A 27,414-nucleotide genomic window follows, 5' to 3' on the forward strand; every position below is an offset into this window, starting at 1 on the left:
CAGCTTCTGTCAGCTCTTGACATTAGCCAGCTTTCACATTTGTGCTAATCAAAGCAATTAGCAAGTCTGTACAAAGGAGAAGGCAGGTGGCTGTTGATACACTGAAACATACAGTGCCAGGCTGTTGGCTATAGGCAGTGTCAATAAGGCAAAAGCATCAAATGCCACAGCAGCAGTGGTGCTTCTGCTGGCAATGTGAATTCATTGCTGGTATTTACCTCAATTTTGCACAGGGTCTTAAACAGCTAATCTGGCTTGCTGGGTATATGTTGAAGTCAAAGAATGATGGTAAATATTGAGTCACATAAGTAAATTCTCATGTTTGCAAGTGCACAGAAGTCGAATCAGGTGCATCACCTGCACATTTCACATCACTGAAACCCTTGGGTGGGTGTGAAGAACAGTGCACTGAGTTACACATGAAAAATGTCAAGGGCATAAGTACATTATGAAACTTTGGCACTAACATGCATTTTTCAATCTTAAGTGACACCTGAATGCAAGACAGAGTAAAAGCTGATGCTTCTTTTGCTCTGAAGTCATACAACTATTACTGTACATTGTTTTGAGAAGTCCTGCCTTTGCTTCAGAAACCTGCAGTCACTGCAATTTCAGATAGTTATACACCACATCAGAGTGGTGGGCAGCATCCCCATGGCCACAGAGCAGCTGGAGCAAGTGAAACACAGAGACCAAACAACCAGCTCAGGGTGACCCAGGAGGCCTGGGGCAGAGCTATGAACAGAAAAGAGATGCACTGACTGTCATGCCAGCACTCTGGCTGTGAGAGAGTCCTGAAATCCACAGCTTATACTACAGAGTTCATGTGTAGCCATAAATTTACATACATTTACATATATAAACACACAAAACCATATTCGGTACATTAAAAAGTCAACCTGATCATACTAAATGTAAAGAGAGGGACAACCACATCAAATGGTTTTCTAAAAACCATTAATTAAAGCTACAGTAATTGAACAGTTAACAAACTGCCCTGACTCTTTCTCATGCCACTGCAGGTGTTTCTGGTGAGCTGCTAAGAATGAGGGTGTCTCAGTATGTTTGGGTTACCCAGAGCACCCTTAACTCTTGAACAGGTGGGGAAACAGACCTGCAGAACAGGCTCAAACTGTCTCCACTGTAGGTGTCAGTTCAGTGTCCATGTTGAAGGCACATCTCACCTGAGATCTCACCTCGGAGTTCATTTTTATGACATGTGAGCTGCAGTCTCTTAGGTCAAAATTGCTTAAGACTACACAGTCCTCTTTGCTCAACATCTGACAATGAGCACTGCTGCTTCTAAGAGGCAGAATGAACTGGGCACATTTGTAACTTACAGTAAAAGGATGCGGTTAAGGACACGATGCAACAGCCTTCACCAGGCAGTGGTGCTCCAAGTGGAGAGAAGGGTCTCACTGAACTGTGTGGTGAGTGACCTCATTATTTGAGTGTGAACCAGGGCAAAAATACCTTTTGAAGTAAATGGATTTATATTAATGCAAAAGCAGTGTAAAATAAATGAGGACAGGACCTCCCATATCTTGTCACTGGAGATTAAGTTTTCCTCTATATATTCTAGATCACTGAAGGTAGAAACGGGCACATTTCAGGCTTTAATACCAAGCCAATTTGCAAGAGAAGGTTTAACACCCTTTGTTCTTGGCATGGGAAATGAAGCAAACCAAGCACTGCCACCAGGTAAAGTGGAAGGGGATGTACTCTTGCCAGGCTGGTCTTGGGATTTAGTCAAATGCGAAATGCTGAGTTTGCTCCACTTCTTGTCTTGTCACTTCATTATTGCCTACTTTGTTACCTTGCTAAAATGCTATGGTTGTTATTTAAGGAAGAAACCAAGGTGAAAAACTACAGATCCTAACTAGCAGTGCACACAAACCCTCTTCTTTGTTCCTCACCTTTTGTGGTAAGATGCAGGTGCAGGACAAGATGAAAATGCCCTGAAGAAGACCTTTCCCTCTGACTATTAAGTGCAGTTTATCCAAACTGACCCCCACCCTCTTTTCTTCTCTGACTTTTCCCCCCTCCCTGCTTCCCTCTGATGAATCCCACCTCTCTCAAGAGTTCATTATTTTGAACAGCCCGTGCTGATGCAAGCCAGCAGAGGTCAGTTAAAGAAAAGATTGAACTGCAAGACATTGCCCAGTGCGGCACCAGTGAACAGAACGTTTCAGTTGTACCAGGGCAGGATTCCAATGGGAGCGAAGATTTCAGATTATTGTACGGATTTTAAGAAGCAGCCACACCTCATCATTTTGGTTGTTGATGTGACAGCTACAAGATTTTTAGCTTTGGAGCTAGACCTCTGGGAAATACTAGCTATTGACAGTGGGGGATAAGAGGCTATAAACAGCTCTGGGGAATGGGGAGCATGATGAGAGAAAATAGGAAAAGAAGAGTTTTATTCCTCTTTGCATGTGATTTGTAACATGTTCTGTTAATCCAGGCTACAACTCTATCTCTAATGTAAGTCCTCAGAAAGAGTTCAGGCTTGTGTTAATTGCCTTAGTGCTTGGACAAATTAACTGCAGTTCAGAGTGGATACATTCTTAGTAGTAATTCCTGAGTGTCCAGATCTCCTCATGGAAGGAACCCACCTGCAACACTACTCCCAGAGGGCTTTTGCACATTAATGTTCCTAGAATAGGCTTGTGGGCCAAGAGCGGTGCTCAGAGAAAAAATGTCCACATGTCCCTCCACTCAAATGCTGCAAATCCAATGTGCCTAAAGTTGCTCAGTGTGCCCCAAGAGGCAGGAAGAAGGAGCACAGCAGTAGCTGGATGTACAGAACCTATCCATGGGCATTTCAGGTGACAGGCAAGTACCCTTCACCTTTCCTTGGACAGGAGGGACATGAGCTACGGAGAAACTGCACTGAACAGCATTCGCCTCCATTTTGCTCTTTGAATGGCAGCTAATCCCTATGCCCAGTTAATTTGGAGTTAGATGAGTCTGAGAGGATGAAAAGTGCTTAAAGGGGCAGCTTGCTATAGGTCACCTGATCTAAATTTTCTTTTAGAAATTGCCTGTCCAGATGATGGATTCAACTGGATATTTATTGCTGACTTTATAAGGTGTCTAGACCTAGCAAGGTAATCTTACTTATTACAGCACGTCATGTTACAACTTATCATCATAATACTGTAACAAAATGTCAGCACTAAAGGAATTTTAAGAACAGCTTTTTAATGGATGAAGTAGGTTGTTCCCTTGGAGTTGGAATGACGCCACTGAAAAAAACAGGGACAGTAGCAGCTATTCTAGTGCAAGGTCAAAAGTCTCATCACCAGCTTCTGCAGAACCCCCTTCCCTTCTTATTACCAACTACACATGGTCGCAAGGAAGCAATGTGGCGTATTTTCCTTATGTTGAATTTACCCCGGGGGCATGTGTGTGCATTAAAACTCAGTGCAAACAGAAAAGGCTGCTGGGCAAAACCACTTGCCGTGCTCAATTAAACTTCTGCTCAGTCTGAGGTTTAAAATCCTTTGGTAATAAGACTTCAGTACAAATCAACAGAAGGAGTCTGCCACTCTGCTGCAGACACAGTGACACATCTGGGACATGCTCATGAAAGACAGAGCTGGGGAATAACAACTATTTTTGCAGGATTCACTAGGTGGTTGGCATTTCTAGTTGTTATCTATCCACTTAAACACTTTCCTCTAGTGATTTCTGAGCTTTTATGACAGTATGTTTGGTAGGTGAGAACAAAATCTGTTGTTAGACCAGGCCTGTGGTTCTTTTTAATGCAAATTACATGTGTCACTAGGTCAATTTACAACAGTTTAAAAAGATGATCAAAATCAAACAGTGCCAAGTCATGCTGCTACCAACCTCACAAACATGAGGGAGAAAAATCTTTACTAGGTAAGAAGCCACAAAAAGGCTAAAAGGAATGTTACTGGGAACAGGGGTATGAACATTAAACAGCCAGCTGCCAGGGGCTCAGGCTGCTGCTGCTGTCACTGCTGTTCCTACTTAAAAGTGAAAATAAGACAAAGAAATCTCACAGAAGACTGCTGAGGTTTCAGGGAGCAGACACTGTTGCGATGTTACGGCAGCCTGGATGTGTTAACTGAGCATGTGGCTGTGGCCTCTGCCTGCAACAGGTAACTCATGTGCTTTGTACCTTTCCTACAAAACAGCGGAGGATGGAAACTGCATGTCAATAATGCTAGTGGAGTTAGCAAGCCCTCACTTTTTAGGCAGCAGATTGGGTATGGGAAGCTTTGCTTTTTATTTGTTACAGATGTTCATCAAATGGCATCAGGCTTTGGACTGGGTTCCTGTATGTGTCCACCTGTCAATGTACAGGGAAACTGAAAGCCTGGTAAGATGGTATTTCTAGCCCTTGTGCAGAGCCTAAGTCCCATGAAACATTTGCAGTGCAGGTTCTTTCAGACAGTGCTATGAGAGAATGTGAGACCATCACTGCCATTGTTGCCAGGAATTTAAGTGTTATAAAAATAATATTACAGCTCTCTGGGTTGCATTCTTAGCTCCTGCAGACAACAGCAGTATTCTCCCATTGATGAGCGAGAACTCTGCTTATTTACGTGAGCTGAGAATAAGGCATGAGATTTTCAACCATGAAAGAAAGCAATTCAGCTCTCTGAATGTAACCTTTCCATATATATTTAGAGCCCTTTCCTCATCATTATTTATACTGTGAAAATTTGTGACCACATAGGTCAAAAAGACTAAGTCACCTAAAAAATGTACAGGATTGGTACTGCTTCACAAACACGTGAGTACTTAAGGGGGGTTTCTCTGCCTCTGGAGACAGGAAATATGTCAGTGGTGAAATAAAGTTTATCCTTGGTAACAGGATGCATTATTGGCTATATATGTTGGGGCATCTGCAGACATTTACACTAGCTGAATATGCATATCTGAAATGACTGTTCCTCAGTTTTAAGAGTAAATGACTTTCAAATGGGAGGAAAATCAAAACCAAACTATGCTTTTTTGTTCGTCCTTCCCTGCCAATACAAGATTGTTTTCTGCACTATACACCATTTGTGAGTGCTTGTCTCTATTTAGTTTAAATGCCTCAAGTGACAATCTCCCTTTTCAGAAAAGGTTTACTTCCCAGTTTTATGCCTTTTTATAGATGGAATTCTTGAATGCAATCAGCATTGTTTTAAATTTGCTCTCTTCATAATGCCTGCAGAAGCCATTACATTTACAGGAAGCAGGGTTGGACCAGTGCTAGGCTCTCTGCCCTTTGCTGTTCAAAGCTCCTTCAGTTATGAGTTTTGTCTTGTTTCAAGATGTTACCAGCAATAGCTTGCAAAGTGGCTCACTTCACTCTGTGGACTTACACCTTGTAACATTGGTGATTTCTTTTAAAGACTGCTTTAAAGACTTGTTTCACACTGTACTTTTGAAAATGGTGCTGAGGAAAAGGAAAAAGGCAAACAACTGCAGTGCAGGGAGAAAGTTACAGTAGTGTCATAATAGGATCAAAGTTGTTTCTCACCTTACGTGTTAACCTTCGCTTTATCTCTCGTTTTTCCTCCTGCTCCTCTTGCTCATTCCGGGCTGTAAAAGATTTACAAGGATCTCAGGCTGTGGACTTGTCAGGCATGCACAGTATGCAACAAAATAAGCCTCTCCATCAGTATATTAATGTTTCTGATGCACAGTGGGTCCCTCTGGGGCTGCTGTACTTCCTCAATCCTTAGCTACTGCGCTTCTTCACACACTTCATCAAACATTTACAGCCTCCTTCCTTTCCCTATGTTGGTACCTCTTCATGTGTGTCACTCTCTAGAAGGGCCAAGCAGCAAGCCAGCTCTTCAGAAACTGTCTCGCAGCCCACAGGTCCAGTGGCCTCAGGGGGTTCAGCTACGATACGGTTGGATTCTGTGAGGATGCAAGGTCAATGGTTGGAAAAGAAACATACTTTTTTTTCCATTTACAGAATAATTTCTTGCAGCTCCTCTTTGGAGAGAATGGAAAAAAAAAAAAAATGAGAATAGGGGTGCCAGGCAAAATCTGCAGCTTTCCGTGACCTGAGCAGTGCAGGGAGAGAGTGTTCTTCATGAGCCTTCACAACACACTGGCGTGTAAAAACACATCCTAGGGCAATTCACTTTCAACATGAAGCCAAAAGATCATGTTACAAGTTCATACCAGGGCAAGTCTCAAACATTATCCCTCAAGAAGACAATAACATTTGAGTATACTAACTCTTCTTCAACTTAGAAGCAGGCTGTCATGCCTGTCTTTGCATTGAACTTCATTGAAACTCTCTAAGAGCCCAGGTTTTTAGATACTGATCTCAACCAGGATCTGTTTCCACTGCTTTGTTGACAGCTGAACTGCTCCTTACTCCAATCATGCCTGTGTGTAACAAAGGAGAGTGAACACAACTCATCAGCTTTCCCAACAAGTACCCTTACCCCTGGTGTGATTCATTTTTCACTCAGATAGGACTAGCTCAGGCAGGAATAACTCTCTGCAGGGGACATTAAGGACTTCAAAGGCCAGTTTGGAATAGGTGGCTTGATTTAAATTGTCCAACTTTGGACTGAATTAAACCCAAGGGGGGAATCCCATGTTCCCGTCTACTGATCCTGCAGGAGAAGCAGGCACCTCTAGCACAGTGGCAGTAACAAACCGCCAGCAGTAACTTCTTCAGCCATGAGAGCACAGGTCACCACTCCCACTAACCAACTGGGACCAGCCAAAAATAACGTAAGGAAGCCCTAACCCAGTCTGCACACAGTGGAGGAGATGCAATTTTTCAAAACTGGGGCTTTCCCTAAACAGAAACAAGACCTGATGTTCAGAGACCACAAAGGGCTCTGAGCTGGTGAGCAGGGCTAGGCTGGAAGGCAGGTTTCTGCTGCTCAGGGCAGGAGAGCTGAGAGACCTGTCACAACTGCTCACTGACTTCACAGGGCTGGGAAATCGCCACCAAAGAGGACAAACAGCCAGCCAATGTTATTATGTTTTACAATATGCTGCTGATCTTTAAATGCCACTTTAACAAAAATACCGCTTCCATTTTCAGGAGGAAGGAAACTGATCCTGGAGTAAAAAGAACAGAACACAGCAGGGAGTCACAAATGGCTTTTAAAATGGTAACTGGAATACACACACTGATAAATACATTTTTCCTCTTTCAACAGTTCCTGTCCTGCTGGGCTGGATTCCTTTCTAGCAATTGCTCCTCTAGCAGTTTTGTTCTTCCCTTTGTATTTCAAATTTGGAGGAGCTTGTCCTGCATATGCCTACTTTCAGAAATAGAGCCACTAATAAATCCTTGTAAGATTAAGCCAGAGGGACACAGTGCTAAGCAGAGCCCACACAGAGTCAAGGTAGAACTGCAAGCAGCCAAGGAGTTATATATAATACTTACTTATGGCCATTCACTTTTGTACTTGGTATAAGATGTCTTTCTTTTCTCCTCCTCACCTCTCAGCCCAGCAACCCACCTTCAGAGAAGCCAGGCAGGCTGAAGGCCTCGGTCATGTAAAAGCGGGGAATTAGGAACACATTCTCCTCCAAAACCAGAAAGTGACTTTAGTTTTAGCTGGTTTTAAGTTCATTAAGTCATGTCCATCTTCTGAAGTTACTGTTGCTTTATGTGTTCAGGAGATGCTGCGGGTGGGTGTGATTTTCAGGCCTGATTTCTGTGCTGGTGTGAAATGTCCCCTAGTACAACCTGTGACCCTCAGAGCCTACCTAACCATCATTTTTTGTGAGGAACTCATGCAATGGATGTGCCAAGCTGACAACTGAACTACTTGTATCCATCAGAGAAGTGCCATGGGGGATGGGGCATGAGGGGGACTGAGAAATCCTTCCTCATAAACTTGGCCAGCATGTATTAAATTCAAAAAGTGTTCTTCAGTCTTCACACTAACTCTGCAGGTCTGGACTCCACTCACTACATTGCTTTGACTTAAATAAGAGCCAGTAAATTGGTCATACTTCAGTGAAGGACCCTTCAAGCACCAGTGTCCCTGTTCTCTATTTCTTTGCTGTGCCTACTGTAATCTTACTGTTGCTACCAGCAAGTAGTGGAACTTGTACAATGGATGCTTTGCTCTTGTAATTCAATAAAGATGACCATCTCATAATCGTTGCAGCTGCACGGAGATAGGAAGCGATCACTTCATGTATAAAAATTGGTTGTCCCACCACATTTTGTCTATTTCTTCCCAGCAGAATGAGCAGTAATGCAGTTACACATGGTACCGGACATGACGTTTACATCAAGGAGATTTCAACTTTAACTGCAGAGGAAATCCTATGTAGTCTACTTGGGAACTTGCTGGGCTTTCTTTTGTGCCTCTGTGTTTGTCCTCTCTGAACTGGGCTTCTGGCAAATTGCTTGACCTGCTTATGCAGAGAATTTACACTCATTATCACTGCCTGTGTCTCTTTCTCTATTGTATTTATTATAATTCTCCTTCTCAGAAGACTAGGGAAATGACACACAGTGATGTACAAACCAGACACTATTTATATTTACTTGTTTAAGGGTGAAGCATTTTTATGCTTTCTTATTTTTTAAATTACGTAACTATTCTAACTTTTTGTTCCTTTCCTGCTGTGTTTCACCAAAGCCAGGATGCCTTGGAAATCCCACATTACTTTTTCCTGTAATTACGAAGCTGTTTGTCTACCAAGACACACATGTTTTGGGGCAGATCTGTTCTTAAGAACCAAGCTATAAAAATTCCATTTAGAAAATACAATATTGTTCTGGATTCAGGGTAAAATTTTCAAACACATCCACGTCATTTAAGAGCCTTTATCCAATTCAAAAAGAAACTAATGTGACTCAGGGGATAATTCCCCTGAAATGTAAGAGATCTTCAGCTTGCTATGTGACTGCTGTGATCAGCAACGTGACCTCTGGAATTACTGCAAGTCACCCAGCACTGGAGATGCTGCCTCTCTGATGATGTTGGTTCAAACCCTGCTGCCAAAGCAGCTGCCCAAGACCTCCACTTCCCCCCAGCCAGCCTCACCAGTGCCAGGGTGGTGTTTACTGGTCACGCACCAGTGCCAGGTGGTGCATGACACATGTTTGTTCCTAAGTCCCGGGATGACAACATGAGCTGCCCAGAGAATTGGCCTCTGTCCCTCCTTGCCTGAGCCTGGCACCAGCCACGTTGCAGGTTTTTCCTCCTCCAGCTGTTCTGCTACCCCCCTCTGAGGCAACCACATCTGGATCTGCCACCTATATCCCCAGGTTCTGCCCCTGACTCCCTCCAGCAGCCAGTCATGGGAGTTAGGAGTAGGCAGGACGAGCACTGCTACCAAAATGGGGCTGGCCCCAAACAAATGGCTTTTCTGGAAGCCTCGGGCTTGCCCACACTGCTCTGCTGTCCAGCCTTTTCTCCTCTTTGCACTGATAGCGGTGTCTCTCTCTTTCTCTTTGTCTGACATGTAATAACATGAACAAATGAAAAGACCCCACTGACCATTAACATGATCATTTACTTGCCAGGAATCTGATTTTGAAGTATTTAATCAATCAGTTCTGCCAATTTTCAGAAAATTACCACATTTTTATGATTCTGTACAATGCAGTTATTCGAACAACAGGAGAAGGTAAATTCTCCTACCTAAGGAGACATCATGTATAAGGTACCAGTTAGAAGTACTTTTTCCTGTAGTAATTTTCAAAAATTTCCCTGGAATGATGCATTTACTAACTAGAGAAGAGAAGAACTTGTTTGTTCTGTTTTCTGTAAGTAACAACAGTGAGATAAACAGCTTTCTTTTAATACTCAAACTGCTTCAATGTGAGTAAAGAAACTGTAATTTTTTTTCCTTTTCTTTCATAAGATTACAAGATTTGTGCTGGACTCAGTCCAGCTTCCCTTGAAGCTGGTGGCAATGTGTCCAGTAACTTAACCCAGCTCAGGGTATCTAAATGGTATTTTGCCCCTTTAAAGTATCATATGTTGAGGATCTACCAGCAAATTTTTGGCTGATTTAAAGGAAGAGTTTCAGCGGAACATTTCAGGAAATAATTCCAAGTCACATTGGTTTCCTTCTTCAACTGAATAAAGGCTCCACCTAGTCTAGATGCTGTAAAGATTTTTAGGAAAACTAATCAAGCTATGCCTTAATGTCTTTACTAACTTATAACAGGAGGCTCATCTGTGTAAGAGCTGCACAAAAGCTTTTCAGAATGACCAACTCTTTGTTTGGAACAGGACTTGCAAAAGAGATTTAAAGTCTGGTTTTTTTTCCCCCATAGATAGTTCATTCTTGTGAATTTACTGACTCTGATTTTAAAGAATTGCAGCTCTGGATGTTGCTACAGACTTGCATGCTTATTTGCATTTATGATACACTTCTTTATTATTAATGATTCATGTACAGAATAGTTGATGTTCTATAAAAAACACCCAACATACACCTAAACTAACCCAAACTAGCTTCAGGTTAATTGTCAGAGGTATCAGGACTTACGTTTCAGTATGTTCCTCTGCTCCAATTCTTCAGCAGTTGGCCTCTGGCTCAGTCGTCTGCGAAAAAAGTCCAAGATCAGTTTTTGGACCATATCACATTCTCCTCAGTTGTCTTGAAAAGTTATTTTGGGGTGTGAGAGGCAGAGCAGAAAGCACTGACACTGCCCCATTATGTACTTGGTACGCCTGGACCATGCGTGACACAGACCATGCTTCGCTTTCGCAGTTTCCTCTGTTTTCAACTCAAGAAAGACAAAATACGTTATGTCATCTTAGGCATGACTCTCCCACCCCTACCCCAGGCAGAGCTGCTGAAAGCTAAGCTACACAGATGTCTCTACTTAAGTTTCTTCCTCCCATGCTTGCTTCCTGACTCGTGCAAGTATTTCTAGCTAAGACCGTGCTAACCCTCTCGCTGCCCTCTTGCCAGCCTCCTGACTGTACCCTGTTTGTTCAAACAGCATTTGGACACACAGACAGGCCACAGAAAAAACAAGGGATGGTTTGGCAGCGCTGACGACAGAACAATAGCAGCTGCCCTCCTCCTCCTCTGCACCCTCACTGCCCTCCTCCTCTTGTGGCTTTTACTAAATCTCATATTGAAGCATCCGCATGACTTCCAGTCAACCTGTACATAATAGGGTCACAAAACCCACAATCTAATTACAAGTGGGGACCCCAAGCACAAAAATGATCTGAATATTCAGAATACAAAGCAAGGGAGAGAAGCACAAAGGGGTCTTTGGAAAACAAAGTAAACCAAGGAGATGACATCAGAAGTTAGAACTGTTTGGCCTCCTCATACTCTCCTCCGAGTCAATAGGAGTTTTGTCAATGATGCCAATGACAGGACAGAGCCTCCTCTTCCGTCAGACATTGTCATTCAGGGACATTCCCAACTTGGGGGCCCCAGTCTCTGCCAGCTGAAAGAGGGAATACACCTATTCCAGCGGAGAATGTGGAATCACTAGCTTTTCTCTTTCCCATGGCAGATTGAACATTTATCTCATTGAAGAAGTGTTGAAAAGGACAGGAACTTATCCTTAATTCAGAAGAAAAGAATGTCTGCAAAGTACTTTGAAGAAAGAGCATGCTATTCAAGTGCTTGCTATTACCATCTTTAAGATACAGTAGCTGTTGCTAATGGGAGACGTCACCGAGAGGCAACTAAAACTACTTTATTTTGCATTTTTTATGAGAAAAAATTGCCATTCTTAGCCCTACCATGTGTGCCTGCAGGAACGGAGTTATACAGTGTTTTGAGTCCACTGCACCATGATGCTTTCAAGAAGATGCATCAGAGGGATGTTAATGATGGACTCCAGCCATCCAGTGTGCGGCTGCATCTATAGAAACAAACCACACAACAAGCAAAACGAGAAACTGGTCTGAAGAGAATGCTCCCAGAAAGGTCCTCCCTTTTCCAAGAAAACAGGGATTGAAGAACTCCATTAACAGTTCCGTCAAGAACAGTTCACACTGGAGCTTTTCTAACAAAAGGCAGAAGTTTTATCTATCTACATAGGTGATCTGCAAAAAGGACTAAGTCTTCCATGTGTTTACTGGGGCACTTGCCATGAAGCAGATGAATTTAAACAAAACTTTCACTTCACTGTGTCATTGCTTCCACACAGAGGACAGAAATTTCCTCCAATTATACCCTTAGTATTACATGCACCCTCTACTACTTTGCTACTCAGGGACTTACAAACCATGGGATTCTTCTCCATGATGTCTGGTAGAGCCCATAGTAACAGCCAGCCACAAAAACCTGTGTTCCCCATGAGAGTCAAATGGGATTTTATAGACCCCATTATCACAGAATCACAGAATCCCAAGGGTTGGAAGGGACCTCAAAAGATCATCTAGTCCAACCCCCCTGCAAGAGCAGGGTAACCTACAGTACATCACACAGGAACTTGTCCAGGCGGGCCTTGAATATCTCCAGTGTAGGAGACTCCACAACCCCCCTGGGCAACCTGTTCCAGTGCTCTGTCACTCTTACAGTAAAGAAGTTCTTCCTGATGTTAATGTGGAACTTCCTATGCTCCAGTTTACACCCATTGCCCCTTGTCCTATCACTGGATATCACTGAAAAAAGCCTAGCTCCATCATCCTGACACCCACCCTTTACATATTTGTAAACATTGATGAGGTCACCCCTCAGTCTCCTCTTCTCCAAGCTAAAGAGACCCAGCTCCCTCAGCCTCTCCTCATAAGGGAGATGTTCCACTCCCTTAATCATCTTTGTGGCTCTGCGCTGGACTCCTTCAAGCAATTCCCTGTCCTTCTTGAACAGAGGGGCCCAGAACTGGACGCAATATTCCAGATGCGGCCTCACCAAGGCTGAGAAGAGGGGGAGGAGAACCTCTCTTGACCTACTAACCACTCCCTTTCTAATGCACCCTAAGATGCCATTTGCCTTCTTGGCCACAAGAGCACATTGCTGGCTCATGGTCATCCTCCTATCCACCAGGACCCCCAGGTCCCTTTCCCCTTCACTACTTTCCAGCAGGTCAACCCCCAACCTGTACTGGTACATGGGGTTGTTCTTCCCCAGATGCAAGACTCTACACTTGCCCTTGTTAAATTTCATCAAGTTTCTCCCCGCCCAACTCTCCAGCCTGTCCAGGTCTCGCTGAATGGCAGCACAGTCCTCTGGTGTGTCAGCCACTCCTCCCAGTTTTGTGTCATCAGCAAACTTGCTGAGGGTGCACTCAGTTCCCTCATCCAGGTCATTGATGAAAATATTAAACAGCACCGGTCCCAGCACCGACCCCTGAGGAACTCCACTAGTCACAGACCTCCAGCTAGATTCTGCGCCATTGACCACAACTCTCTGCCTTCTTCCTTTCAACCAGTTCTCGATCCACCTCACTACTTGATCGTCAAGCCCACACTTCCTTAGCTTATCTATGAGGATGCTGTGGGAGACAGTATCAAATGCCTTACTGAAATCAAGAAAAACTACATCCACCGCTCTACCATCATCCCTCCACCTAGTCACTTCCTCATAGAAGGCTATAAGGTTGGTCATACATGACTTCCCCCTCATAAAACCATGTTGGCTGTTCTTAATGACCCCCTCATCCTTGATATGCCTAGTGATGGAGTCAAGAATAAGTTGTTCCATCACCTTTCCAGGGATGGAGGTAAGGCTGACCAGTCTATAATTACCCGGGTCCTCCTTCTTGCCCTTCTTATAGATTGGTGTGACCTTTGCCATCCGCCAATCCTCAGGCACCTCGCCCGTTTCCCACGACTTACCAAAGATGATGGAAAGTGGCCTAGCAATGACCTCCGCCAGCTCCCTCAGCACCCGTGGGTGCATTCCATCCGGACCCATCGATTTACAGATGTCCAGATTGCATAGCTGATCCCTAACCCAATCCTCATCTACCAAAGCAAACTCCTCCTTTGTCCTGACTCCTTCTGGGGCTATAGAAATCCGGGGCCCTCGGGGAGAGTCTGCAGGAGTAAAGACAGAGGCAAAGAAGGCATTCAGCACCTCTGCCTTCTTTATATCCTCTGTCTCCAGGGCACCCACTTCGTTCAGCAGTGGGCCTATATTGCCTCTTGTGTTAGTTTTATTTGCTATGTATTTGAAGAAGCCCTTTCTATTGTCTTTAACCCGACTAGCAAGATTGAGTTCCAAGGAGGCCTTAGCTGTCCTAATTGCCTCCCTACATCCTCTAACAACTGTCCTATATTCCTCCCAAGCGGCCAGCCCCTCCTTACATAATCCATAGATTCTCCTTTTCCACTTGAGTTTGCCCAGCAGCTCCTTGTTTAACCACGCCGGTCTCCTAGATCCCTTACTTGATTTCCTACTCATTGGGACGCTCCGATCCTGAGCTTGGAAGAAGCGGTCCTTGAATGCTAACCAACTATCTTGAGCCCCTTTACCGCCCAGTACACTTTCCCATGAGACTTCCCTTAGCAGTTGACTGAAGAGGCCAAAGTTGGCCCTTCGGAAATCCAGAACTGTGGTTTTGCTAGGTATTCTATTCCTCCCACACAGGATCCTAAACTCCACCATCTCATGGTCACTGCAGCCAAGGCTGCCATTGACCGTCACCACTATCCATGCTTTTCAGGCTGCAGAGTGCTCCTGCCTAAATGATGGCCACCATTTTCAAGTGATGCACTTACATGGCATAAAAAGCTATGACATTTTTGATAGCTTCAGCCTGGAGAGCTGAAGCTATCTGCATTCACGGGTTGTTGACTGCTTCTGAACCCTTACAAACCCAAGAATTTTTATAGCAAAACTCAGGGAGTAGGAAAAGATAAAGTACCCTTTCAGTGGAACAAAATCATGACTAGTCCTTACAGTGCAAGCACTGAAATATGGCTGGAGGATAAGGAAGGTAACAAATAGAAGCTGGGGAGGCTCCTGGTCTCCAGTACCAGTGTCTGCTTTCATCTCCATGAGCTGCTGTTACACCCCTATTTCCACCACCCTTTCAGACTGAGCCTGCTCCTGCTCCTGCTCCCTCATTGTGAGTCCCTCCCTGCTGAGCATCTCAGATAAACCCAGCCCCTTCTGCAGCCCTTCCCTTCCATCCTCTCACAATTCTCTCTTCTCTGAATCTCTTACTCTTTTAGTTTAATTTCTCTTGTTGCTACAGTGGCTTCTGCCCCCAAACTATCTTTGGGCTTTACAAACGCCTCCACCAGCTCCTCAGAACAGCATCACTTTAGTCCTTTTTTTCTTGCCTCTTAACTTCTAGGTTTGCCAGATGTTGAACAGCTGCTAGTGTCACTGTCTTTGAAAATCTTGATACTAGTTACAGATCCTGTAAATCAAAAAATGTAAGCAGCTACTGCTTTGTTACCATGGCTCCAACAAAACAGTATTTTTTTTCACACCAGATTTCAGTACACCATCTCCAGTGCACCACTCTGATCTTGGCAAACAACCAGGTGTGATGCCTCCCCTCCTCTACCTTCCCTCCTGTGCTGCCCTGAATAAAGAAAAATTGATGAAGCCCACCTAGCTTGCAGAGGTTCATTTCAGCGGTTTGATTGCAGAATTGCTGCTGTGCCTAACTTCATTTAACATCACAGGGGCTGCGTGAGGCTGTCAAGAGGCCAGAGGTTAGGAGACAAGTGTCTCATTAGCAGCACCATCAGAATAAACAGGAGAAAATGGAGGTGAGGAAGAAGCCCTGTGCAACAGCAAAGAACAGATCTGCTTGTGAAAACAGAATCGAGTGGGATGTGCAGTGTTGCTGTTTGTCGGTTACTCTGGCTGTTTAATGGAGCTGTACGAGCACAGGTGTCTAAGCAGCAGGCAAGACAGGCCTTAAAGAGCAACAACCTTCAACAGCATTTTCTGTATATAAGATCTCGTGTGAACATGCTTGACCCTTGCTGCACCATTCATGCAGTTTTGCAATGAGCTTCAGGCATTCAAGGGGATCAGAAAGGGATTTTTTTGTAATTTGTGCTTTGCAATGTAGTGCCTGGTTTACACTTCTGTAAGTAGAATATCCAAATGAGACTGTCAATGAAAAATAAACCCGTTTGCTCACATTTACAAAGATAAACTTGACAGCGAAACAATTTTCTGAATTAATTCCCTGCATGCTCAAAATGTACCAAACGCCTTGTGCTAGAACAGTACAACAAGAGCTGTGCAGCTCTTCATAAGGACATTGTAAGGTGGTTATTTTAGTTTAGTTTTTTAATTCATTTTGGGCTGTGTTGAGCATGTCATAGTGCATGAGTGGGAGTTTGGAGGCATGAGGGACAATCGTCAGTTGCTATAGAAGTTTCTGCTCCATGTGGCAGTGTCCTGCAGGAGCAATGAAACAAAAAAGTGGCTGTACATCTCCCCAGGCAATACAAAACACTGAAATGAAGAGTCCACAGTGATGCTTTCCCTGCTCTACAGCATGGCCATACCCACAGTGCCCTCAGGGCAGTGGCCAACTAGTTGTGGGGATGAAGTCAGGCTCTTTCAGCCCTTTTGTCTAATAGTGCTTTAGAGGCAATGCACACCTGGCTGCCAAGGCTGTCCCCTACTAGGAGGCATGGGTTTTCCCTCCTTAATCTCTTGTTTTGTTGAGGATGAGCTTTGATTAATGCCGTGGTGGTTATGTGAACAGGATGGTGCTGGGCATGTGTATTCTGGGTACCAGGAATTCATCTTTGCCTCTGCACAGAGGACAAGAAAATTTAAGAGCTTAGTATAGGGTCATCTGTAAATATAATGGCTTGATATAGTACAGGGCTTGCTGGAAAATGATTCCCCATATACTTGCCAGGCTTATTAACTCCAAGTGTTTGCAGATACAAGAGGCAGAACAAAGCAGTTCTTCAGCGCTTGAATGGTTTCATCTGGTGCACATGATCCAAGAGCAGGACCGATGGGCAAACAGGTCACATGGAACCACAACAGGGCACACAGCAGCACAGTGAGGTGTTCAGAACATCACCAGAACACACTCACACAGCTATTCCTAATTACTTAAGTCACCCTGATGTAAAATAACTTCTGAGCACAGGGAAGCATAACCTCTGGAGCAACTCCTGAATTTATTCTGTAGATGCAAATCTTTTTACTCAGTTGCAATTTGGCTCATACTACCCTAGAGACTGCTCTAAGAGGGGAGTAAATCTGAGCTGGGCACGTGAGAAGGCAGCTGCTGCAAAGAACTACTTGTCACATTGCTCTTTAGTTGGCATAAATGAGCATGACTAAAGCCAATAGAAATGTGCTGATTTACATCAGCTATGTAATTCAACATGAGGAAAATTCAATGGGAGTAAAGAGTCTTACTGTTGCTTAATTTAGCTTGCATTTCCCAACAATAATGCTGATAGCAAAGCAATATTGATGAAGTATAGGCTACCAGGGGCTCTTTGCACTCCCATGCCAAGTACAGAAAATTGGAGGAGAAAAATGGAGGAGAAGAAAATCTTGTATCTGCTTCTGCCAGTTGACTGTTAGCAGAGGGCAGGAATGAACTACCTCCTTTCCTTACATCACTGCACAATGAGCAAAAATATTTGTAAGCCTGGAGGTTCCCCTTCCCTTAAGTATCAGCCCAGATACTGTCAGCCAGACTTTAGAGTCTACAGAGAACCATCCTTCTCCTAACAGGATTTATAAAATGGGATTAAATGCGGTTTTATCAATGAGTGAATAAACTGAAGGCATATTAAATACAAAATCCCTAACCAAAGAAGCAAATGTAAGAGTCTGACACCATCAAAATTCCTGTACTTGATTCCATTAAGATGTTGGCTAATCTGTAGGATACATTATCTCTTCCTTTAAACTCTCTTTCTTGTGTGACAAGTCTCCTGATATCAATAATGATAATATGCCTTATATCGTCTTTCCCTGAGAAATTAAGGCAATAAAACCATAAGGAGTGTTTGCCACGATTCAGTTACCATGTAATGACTGCTCTCCACTTCCCTGCTGATTTTAAACACTCAGTCTCTGGGAGATGGTGGTTCTTCTGCACCTATGAAGACACCTGTGGCAATGACTAGGGCAGATTAAACCAGGCAGAGACCCCTCTTCATCCCTGGGAAAATGAGTGAAGCACCACTGAGAGAGAGTTTAGATGAGAACTAGACAATTTTGCTAGGACCAAGTCTGGAATAAGCATAAATTATATGTTTAGGGGGGTAGAACCTAAATTAGAATCTGAATAATTTTTGTTGAAAATTTGGTTTTCCTGCCTAGATTGCAGTGAGGACTTTGAGGAAAACTAATGAGCAAATTTTCTGCTTGCTGAAGCATCTGCAGGTAGTGAAAAACATAACGAAGCTGACCCTTTGTTTAAAACTCTGAACCTGACCAATTTGTTTTCTCATTTTTTCACCCATGTGAGTCCATTCCTGACTCACAGCTCTGAGGAACTGATTTATTATGATTTTGATTTACTCTTGGGAATGCTACAAGCTGCCCAAGAAAGAATAGGCTGTCCAGATTAGGTCTCCTGAGGGAAGAGAATCATATTCAAAATGTAGATTTCAACAATTCATTATGTTTGCATAAAGTTACAATCCTATCTATCATATACAGAACTTATTTCTTCAAAATACCCCAATAAAGCAGAATCATCTTGGGCCACGAACTCTGTATTTTGTTAAAAGAAATAAAAGAATGACCAGATAGTCCTATGACTCTGAGTAGAAACAGTGTGACTAATGACATACTCAAGTCATTAATCTTTCATTAGACCACAGTACCACAATGCAGACACCCGTATTCACCCTGGGACCAGCTAAATTTCTCATTCATTTCTAGCCTAGTAGTGCTAGACATTGAGATTCAGATTTTGTCTGAATATTAATAATATTAACTGTTTTAACTGCAATAATAACTGTATTTTAATAATATTAACTGTAAAATGCCTACCAATACATAGAACACTGCAAGATCACGCATGCTTATGTCTCACACCTCAAGGCCTAAAATGGAGCCTCCCCTGTTTCAGTAACATCAAACTTTTTAGCCAATTGCTGGCTGTTCATATAAAATATGATCATGCAAGTTTAAATGATTTTTTAAGAAAGGGCATGGTGGAATTAAGATAGTTACACCACAGGAGCTTTCAGCATTAATTCTCAAATCTCTTAACCCTATTCCCAAGAACTAAATATCCAACAACTGCAGCAGGAAACAAAAAGAACAATCTTTTTTAGAGGAGGGAATTTACTATGTATCTAATTCAAGAATATATTTTTGGAACAATAAAAATGAGGTATTTTTGAGTACTAGGAATCCAGAGGGAAAAATATACTAAACACTGGTTGAAAATCTAAAGCTTGCCAGAAAAAACAGATGGATGTTAGGATTCATTGTAATAAAAAATGTTCTAAAATGTTAGTGATTGTCCTTCTGTTGTCTGTACAGCATTGTGAGGAGACGCTTCTCCAAAGGCAATAACATTGAACCAAAACCTCATTTTACAAAGCTGAAGAAATCATACTTTACAGTTCAAGGTGAATCCATGAATGACTTGAATAAAATGGCACCACGTAAAACAGAGCTGAACAGATATACTTGCTATCTATAGGCGTTATTGTGTCTGGTTTGTTATAAAATTACCCCTTGTCCTACCACTACAGTCCCTAATGAAGAGTCCCTGACTCCCCAGCATCCTTGCAGGCCCCCTTCAGGTACTGGAAGGCTGCTACAAGGTCTCCACGCAGCCTTCTCTTCTCCAGGCTGAACAGCCCCAACTTTCTCAGCCTACCTTCATATGGGAGGTGCTCCAGTCCCCTGATCATCCTCGTGGCCCTCCTCTGGACTTGTTCCAACAGTTCCATGTCCTTTTTATGTTGAGGACACCAGAACTGCACACAATACTCCAGGTGAGGTCTCACAAGAGCAGAGTAGAGGGGCAGGATCACCTCCTTCAACCTGCTGGTCACGCTCCTTTTGATGCAGCCCAGGATACAGTCGGCTTTCTGAGCTGCGAGCGCACACTGAAGCCAGCTCATAGAACCACAGAATGTTCAGTTTCACATCGATATTTGTCCCCATTCTGCTGCCAAAGGGCTTCCTGGACAATCCTACAGGTGGCTCTGCCAAGCAACAGATTGAGGCAGAGGCCAAGATCCTTTCAGTTCTCTGCCACCCAACCAAGCCAGCTGTGACTGGAGTTGTTACTGGTGTTTTTAGCAGCTTGGATGAAACAAATCTGGGGTATTCCTCTAGTCTCTAGCACATGGCTACTTCTTACCATAAATGTTACGCTCTTAAAAGTAGAGCCATCTCCAAGCATGAGCCATAATAGCAGAGCTCCTTTCCCAGGCATGCTCCTCTCCCCCAGCTCCTGGCGCTCAGGGATGCTCACGTGGGTTGAACATGTTTTGATATGGGAGTAAAGCAGTTTTTCCTGTGCATGTTGTGACCTTGGTATAGAGAGAGGAAGCAATGCTTTAGGTAGGAAGGAAGTCTGTGGGGCCAGGTAAGAAACTGCAGAGGAAGGGATAGCAACAGGAGCACAGCCCCACTCCCCAAACTTCCCATAACCCTCTAAAACCCCACTCGTTTTCCACAGTGCCCTTCTCCTCTAAAGATCCTCTTCTGAGAAATCTGCTGCCACAAACTTAAATATCACCTATGCCGAGAAGCATCTGCTGCCTCCAAGAAAGGGTTAAGGGCTGAAGAGCATGAGGGAGGAACCACCTTCCTTATATTTAGTTAGTGTGAAGATCAGACCTCCTAATGGGCCTGTGTGGACCACAGAGTCTATGTGGTGATTGTATATGGACCACAGTGACTGTATGTACATAGACTACACCAGCAGGTATCTTACACTTCTAGTACTGTCAAAATGTCATTTGTCTCATTAAAAAAGCAACAGCACTCTATCTTCTTATTCACGTATGCACTAACAAACAAAACCGTAATCTTTAAACATCGAGCCAGGAACATCCAAACCATGTAAACAAACAAACCAGTTCTGGTTGGCAGTCCGAATAATCTGTGACCATCTTGGCAATCTCAATCCAAAATGTAGAAAGCTGTTGGTTTTAACAAAGGAAACTTGGGGGGGGGGGAGCTTCACCAGCTTGCTGATGGCAAACTTAGCACTTATACAAGCAACATGAAAAAGTCTCCTTTGTTAATGCAGCAGCTACAGACCACTCGAAGAGCAGACAGAAGAATCATGTATATCCCCTGACCATGTTAATTTGTTATAGACCACTCTACCAGTGCCAGAATGAAGGAAGGCAAATGAACCACACTGCAGAAATCAACTTCATACCCAAACAGGAACCTTACATTGGTAATGTCAAAAAAGCACAACTTACTCACTTTCTGAGAAATTAATCAAAAGCTAAAATACTCAGTGACTTGGAACAGCCACAATACAGGAATTCCAAGTAAACATTTTTGTAACAGAAGTTGGCAGTACCAGCAATTCAAAACCACAGTAATTCAGCTTCTAGGAGAAAAGATGCATAGGAAATAGCATGGTGCCTACACTTTGTCTTGCTACTGAAGTGGTAAATTTTGGGAAGTGAACAAATTTTGAGAGACTTAAGAGTGAATAACTATTTTGTGCCAGAGGGATTTCAGACCCCCAGATTGCATGAAAGGCAGGTGATAAATAGCAGTGACTTACTACAAAGGGCTGCGGCCTAAAAAATCTTGAAGATTAAGACTAGGGGTAGGTGAAATGTTTTTGACAAAAAGCAAAAATTGTCAAAAAATTGAGTTCCAGCAGGTCAGAAACTATCTGCAGGGTTCGGTCAAACCTAGTGAGTAGTTAAAAAAACAAAAAAGGGGAAGTATTAAAAAAGCATTAAGGAAATGCACTGAAGAAAATCATAGAACAGTTAGGGCTGGAAAGGACCTTAAGATCACCTAGTTACAAGCCCCCTGCCATGGGCAGGGACATCTCACCCTAGACCAGGTTGCTCAAGGCCTTCTCCAACCAGTCCTTGAACACTGCCAGGGATGGGGCAGCCACAACTTCCTTGGGCAACCCGTGCCAGGGCCTCACCACCCTCACAGTAAGGTATTTCTTCCTTAACCTAAATCCTTCTTGTCTAAGTTTGAACCCATTACCCCTTGTCCTATAACTACAGTCCCTGCCCATGGCAGGGGGTTGGAACTAGATGATCTTAAGGTCCCTTCAAACCCTAACTCTTCTATGATTCTATGAAGAGTCCCTCTTTGGCATTGTTGATATTGGATGATAGTTGATACTTCAGATACTGGATGCCAGTTCTCAGTTCGAAATAAAAAAATAAATGCCTCTATTTGCTATTTTTATTCTGTATCCAACTTAATTATTATTGCTAATTATGTTGTTTTATTTTAGTACCAAATGCAAAAAAATCCCTTATTCAGCCAGCTCCAGTAGACACAACCGTTCTTGCTTTAACTGCTATGGTAATAATGAGCACAAATCTACTGAAGCAGGTTGCAAGGAGAGTTCTTCCCCAGTAGCTGCGCTGCCAGCTGTACTGCAGAAGTCTGGGTCATTCCTAGCCATTTAACGGTCACATCTGCATCTGTGTTACCTGCTGATGAGACCGTGTCTTTGCACACATTTTACCACACCGCTTATTTTGTATCTGCATCACTGTTTGCAAATTCGTTTCTTACCTTCATAGAGGATGCATGTTTCACCATGATTTGCCCATTGTATAAATTCCCATCTCGCTCAAGAATACATCTGTCCCCTTCCAGGGGGTGTGTATTTAACACCTTCACTGCCCGAGCCTACTTTTGCCTCTGTGCATTAGCAAAGCACAGAAATATTTACTTGAAAAAATCACAGCATCTCATGGAACATCAGTGAAAACATGCTGCACCTGAGACAGAAAATACCAAAACTGTCTAGTTAAAGAAAAAGAAGAAATTATTCACCTGGTTAAAATTGATCCCCCCCCATTTCCCCCACTAGTGCCTTAGGAAACTGCACAGTTGTTATTTTGACAAGATATTAGATATGATTTGCTCACAGCTATTCATCATCTTTAGGTTTAAATCTAGTGGCCTGAAAGCATGACAAGGTATATTTTAATCAGGAGAATTCTTGTCCCATCTGCATTTTCTTCTCTCAAAGTTATTGAGATGCACATAATTACCCAGAGGCTAAATTTGGACCATAAAGTGATAATCTTTCTTCTGTTGTTGTTGCTTTGTAAGAATTTCCACAGCAAAACAAACGGAATGTTACAAAGAGGCTTATTACATCAAATACAGAATTAGCAGCAGGAATCAATAATCTCCAAAGTAAAAAAGATCCCATTTCCAGGCAAATACACTTAACTTCAAAATAAACAAAGAACCCCCCATGAAACAAAACACGTCCACAGGGACATTCAAATCCTGTGTGCTACACTGAACAGACTGCAGCCTTTCTCTTCATTTGCCGCATAGTGTGACACAAGCTTTTTATATTTTCTCCCTGAAGTTACAAAGGCTCAGTTCAACCCCTAACAAAGTTTCTTCATTCTGACTTGGATCAGGTGCCTGTACTCTTGCCTGCACATTTCCCACCTCCCCCAACACCTTATCAATGTAAAAACCCGCTGTGTTACCACAGTCTAGCTGCTGGGTGGAGACCAGCATTCTTTTCATTATTGTTTTCCTTAATTAGAGCTGATGGTGAACTATGGAAGAGGAGGGGATGCCCCACAACATCTTCCATCTTCCTTATGTAAAATGGGAGAGAAACCTCTTCCTGGCCCAGATGTCTTGAAGTCATTTATTTCTCCTTTACACTTCAGACACTTCACTTCTTAAACCCCACTGGGACAGCATTGTAGATGTCTTCCCTGTGACATTTCAAATCAGGGTGCTATTAAACTCCACATTTTTGCAACTGTTAGTCCTCTAACACAAGACTACCTTAAACTGGTGACTGGCTTTTGAGCTTCTTACTGGTCCAAATAGTTTATGTAGCTGGCATTCAGGCAAGGAGGCTGAAGAGACTTAATATTTAAAACATTTTGTATGCAAGACAAACAAAGTATGTTTGCTCATGGCTGATGAAATGCCACAGGAGAAGCCTGGATTTCCCTGCTAGGTACCCTGAAATACATCTGTCCTGGGTTTTCAGTGCCCTGGTTTTGTGTCATCAACTTGTTTTCTGTATATCCAGCTGCAGTGAAGGCAAGGAGAGGGCTTGGAGAGAGGTAACAAAGAGAATCAGCACAGTCGCCCTGGCAAAAGTTCCTTGTGAATATGTATCGATGGCGCACAAAGTGTTCATAAAACTGGAAATTGCACCTATTGCTATGAGAGGCCATGGATTGGTGCTAATACATGCTGGCTAGGATGGCCTGGGCAAACAGATGCAGTGCCTGCTTCCCAGTTCTGCTCAACCTCATTATTAGTGTCAACATACAATTTCTCATGCATAAGTATTAAGCAGAAGAATACACTCAGCCCCGCCTTCCAGCCCCCTCTGACCAGTCATGTGAACTTGCGTTTTGCTTTACAAGCATACTGAATTTACAACTGTACCTTGTAGTTTATTGGGTGTTAAACCCACTCTCATGACTGGGGATTATTTAGTGCTAGTAACAACTTTGCTCCTACTTGACAGCAGTGGTGCTCTGCTGAGCCCAGCTAATGAATGCCAGCTGTTAAGGAAGAAAGGGAAGAAAATGTCTCACAACTACTAGGCTCTATCAGCTTTTTAAACCCAGATGAGCAGTGTTTTTGGCAAAACGTGCATCAAATACAGGCTTCTGTCCTATTTTCTTACTAGAGCCACTAGAACATTGCTGTAGTCTGCACTACTGCAGATCACTGCTGTTGCATAGATACCAGACAGCACCAATGCAGGGACAGGATGTTTCTGAGAGGAGCAAGCTCCCAATTCCCCAAACTGAGAAAGAACAATACATTGCTGTTTGCTGGATCTGGATCCACCCAGAGACAGCAGATTTTAAAGTTCTGCTTCAGATAGTCAGAAAAGGAGAGTGCAAGGAACTGGAAAACTCTTGGAAGTTAAACTGTGACTCTGTTGTTTTGTTTTTTCTTCTATGACAGAGGTGGACTAAGGGGATGGCGAGGTGCTGAGAAACACGACTGTTGAGGGAAGTTGGGCGTCTGAAGTTGATTTCCATGTGGATACAGGGTTTCTGTGCGACATTCTTGTTTAGAAACTGAGTCCTGGTAATATTTTCCATGGAGCAGAGCAGAGGGAGTTTGGTTTCAAGGGCTAACTCTGTACATTCTTGGAAGTGAAGTGATCTAGAGACTTTTATGGTCTACATGTCATAGACAGGCATTTGTCAGAGCTTGTGACTTGGCTACACTGTGCTGGCACAGCCATTGTGCAGTAACCGAAAGCAGGAGAGATTTGTCAAGCATTGCATCAGAACAGCTTTGTGACAGACACATTCACAGTAACCTTAGTCTGGGGGGCGTGAAGGGAGTCAGGATTCAGAAAAGTCTGAGACAGAACTTGGCCACTCTGCAGTGCCAAAAACTCACACAAAAACTCAGCCAACAACATCATGCACTTCAAAAAGCGAAGATGCTGCTAACATACAAAGACTTTGTCAGCTTTTCTGATGCCTTATGCTATCACAGAATGGTGGAGGTTGCTGCCTAGAGCCAGGACTGTGTCCAAATGGCTTCTGAGTATCTCCAAGAAGGAAGACTCCAAAACCCCTCTGGGCAGCTGGTGCCAGTGCTTGGTCACCCTCACAGTGAGAAAGTGTTTCCTGCTGTTCAGAGGAAACCTCTCATATTTAATTTGTGCCTGTTGCCTCTGGTCCTGTCACCGGGCACCACTGAGAAAAGTCTGGCTCCATCCCCTTGTACCCTCTCCTCAGGTATTTATGCACAGTGATCTCCTGAGCCAATTTATATACAAGATCCCAATTTATACACAAGATCTCCCATGAGCTGTCTCTTCTCCAGGCTGAACAGCCCCAGCTCCCACAGCCTTTGCTCAAAGCAGAGATGCTCCAGTCCCTTAATATATCTCTGTGGCCCTTCACTGGACTCTCTGCCATATGCCCATCCCTCTCTTGTGCTGGGCAGCCCAGAACTTGACACAGCACTCCAGATGTGGACTCAGCAGTACTGAACAGAGGGAAAGGATCACCCTCCTCGACCTGCTGGCAATAGTTCTTCTAATGCAGCCCACGAGGGCATGTTGCTGGCTCATGTCCAACCTGATGTCCCTCAGGACTCCCAGATCCTTTCCTGTCAAACTGCTCTCCCGCTGGACAACCCCCCAGCATACATTAGTGCATGCAGCTGTCTTCTCAAATGCAGGAATTGGCACTTGCCTTTGTTGAACTTCATGAGATTCCTATCAGCCCATTTCTCCAGCTTATCAAGGTCCCTCTCTCTGGATGGTAGCATGCCCCTCGGCTGCATCAGCCAATTTTGAGTCATCAGCAAGTTTGCTGGGGGTACTCTCTGCCTAGCATCCAGATCATTAATGAATGATGTTAAAGAGGACTGGACCCAGCATGGACCCGTTGGGGTATGCTGCTAATTACTGGCCTCCAACTGGACCTTGTGCCACCAATCACAAGCCTTTGGTCACGGCCATTCATACAGTTTTCAATCTATCTGCCCACTAGCACATAATTCAATAACTTCACTCTGAGTATCTTACGTGAGACAATGTTGAAAGCCTTACTAAAGTCTACATAGACACTACCTACTGCTCCCCCTTGTCTGCCGGGCCAGTCTTTTCATTGTAGAGGTCAATCATGTTGATCAAGCATGACTTCCCCTTGTGAATCCATGCTGGCTACTCCTAATGACTTTCTTGTCCTTTATGCGCCTGGATATGGTTTCCAGATTTATCTGCTCCATCAGCTTCTCAGTGATCAAGGTGAGGCTGACTGGCCTATAATTCCCTGAGTCCTCCTTCTTGAACAGATGAGTGACATTTGCTTTCTTCCAGTCTTTGGGCACCTCTCCCAGTTGCCAAGACCGATCAAAAAAATGATAAAGAAAATAAAGATGGCACTTAATCTTCAGTAATGCTGGGTCAAATCCATCCTTTCAGATATACTATTATGCTGAATAGTGAGGAAGCACTGCTCTCTCCTGAAGATGTTAACACGTGCCCTAATTATTAAAACATGACATGTCTAGTGACAAGTGCAAAGAACTGAGAGAAAGGCAAGGCACAGTGATGGGCAGGTGGAAGAATGAAATCTGAGGCAGTCAAATGTGCAGTGATCACGGAGGATGCTGAGATAAGTGAGCAGTGATGTCTAGTATTCCCTCACTGATGCCTTGCATTTCCCCATCGTGGTCTTTATGTCTGCTCCAAAATCCTCAGACTGAGGTCAAGTGCTGTACACTACCTTGAACTGGGGTGGGGCTACCAGCACTACTGAAATAGAAGACAGGATGAAGACTCTGAAGAGAAGAATTAGTCAAGACAAAGTGAAATAAAAGTAACTCCCAAAAATGTTTCCCATGACAGGAGTGTCAAAGGCAAAAATCGTACCTTTTCACTGCTGCAGA

General features: G+C 43.6%; 1 protein-coding gene across 5 annotated transcripts in view; it reads right to left on the reverse strand.

Moving 5' to 3' along the window:
* The window catches only part of PHACTR1 (phosphatase and actin regulator 1), a 342,596-nt gene that overhangs the window by 10,623 nt on the left and 304,559 nt on the right, over positions 1 to 27,414 (reverse strand). For 4 of the 5 annotated variants that reach the window (XM_065667330.1, XM_065667331.1, XM_065667334.1 and 1 more), the window contains 2 exons: positions 10,468 to 10,523; positions 5,504 to 5,565 (listed from right to left, as the gene is read on the reverse strand). In XM_065667330.1, coding sequence (XP_065523402.1) covers positions 5,504 to 5,565; positions 10,468 to 10,523 — 118 coding nt within the window. Of the gene's footprint in view, positions 1 to 5,503; positions 5,566 to 8,076; positions 8,374 to 10,467; positions 10,524 to 27,414 lie in introns of those variants that run through there. The other variant, XM_065667332.1, reaches the window with a different exon arrangement.

The sequence above is a fragment of the Lathamus discolor genome, chromosome 2 (genome assembly GCF_037157495.1).
Source record: "Lathamus discolor isolate bLatDis1 chromosome 2, bLatDis1.hap1, whole genome shotgun sequence".
In the NCBI taxonomy this organism is placed as follows: domain Eukaryota; kingdom Metazoa; phylum Chordata; class Aves; order Psittaciformes; family Psittacidae; genus Lathamus; species Lathamus discolor.